The sequence below is a fragment of the Pteropus alecto genome, unplaced genomic scaffold, assembly GCF_000325575.1.
Source record: "Pteropus alecto unplaced genomic scaffold, ASM32557v1 scaffold49, whole genome shotgun sequence".
NCBI classification, from domain to species: domain Eukaryota; kingdom Metazoa; phylum Chordata; class Mammalia; order Chiroptera; family Pteropodidae; genus Pteropus; species Pteropus alecto.
Genome location: NW_006443131.1, coordinates 1,013,438 through 1,013,826, shown reverse-complemented (window position 1 = coordinate 1,013,826; position 389 = coordinate 1,013,438). Strand labels below are relative to the sequence as shown.

The 389-nt window shown below is 65.3% G+C and overlaps 1 protein-coding gene across 1 annotated transcript in view; it reads right to left on the bottom strand.

Annotated features, from left to right (window-relative positions):
• ISG20L2 (interferon stimulated exonuclease gene 20 like 2) overlaps positions 1-389 on the bottom strand; it is a 4,326-nt gene that overhangs the window by 1,546 nt on the left and 2,391 nt on the right. The window contains exon 2 of the mRNA XM_006923496.3: positions 1-174. This exon is cut by the window's left edge and continues 36 nt beyond it. Coding sequence (XP_006923558.1) covers positions 1-174 — 174 coding nt within the window. The remainder of the gene's footprint in view (positions 175-389) is intronic.

Genomic DNA, 389 nt, shown 5'->3' with positions numbered 1-389 from the left:
GGTGAGGCGCTTCAGGGACACGGTGGCGTTCTCCGGGCAGTCAGCCTTCTGGTTGAGGAGGGGGATGTGGGAGGTGTCGCGGGTGAGGGCCTTGGGGTGGCAGTACTGAAGGGCTTTGAAGTCGTTGTGGACGGCGTGCCCCACCACGACCTTCCCTGCGAGTATCTTCAAGATCTGGAATCGGCATGGAAGGGGGGTGGCGAGGGGGCTCAGGTGGCGCCCTGTGTCCTCCCGGGTCCTTCCCACTGAGCGCCCTCCCCCCGGGTTTTCCTCCACTGAGACCCGTCGCCGCTGCCCGAGGTGAGAGCAGACGTCTTCAGTGTTAGCCTCGCTGGCGGTCCTCACCCTGTCACTGAGTCCCACCCCACGACAAGGCTACCTACGGTCCC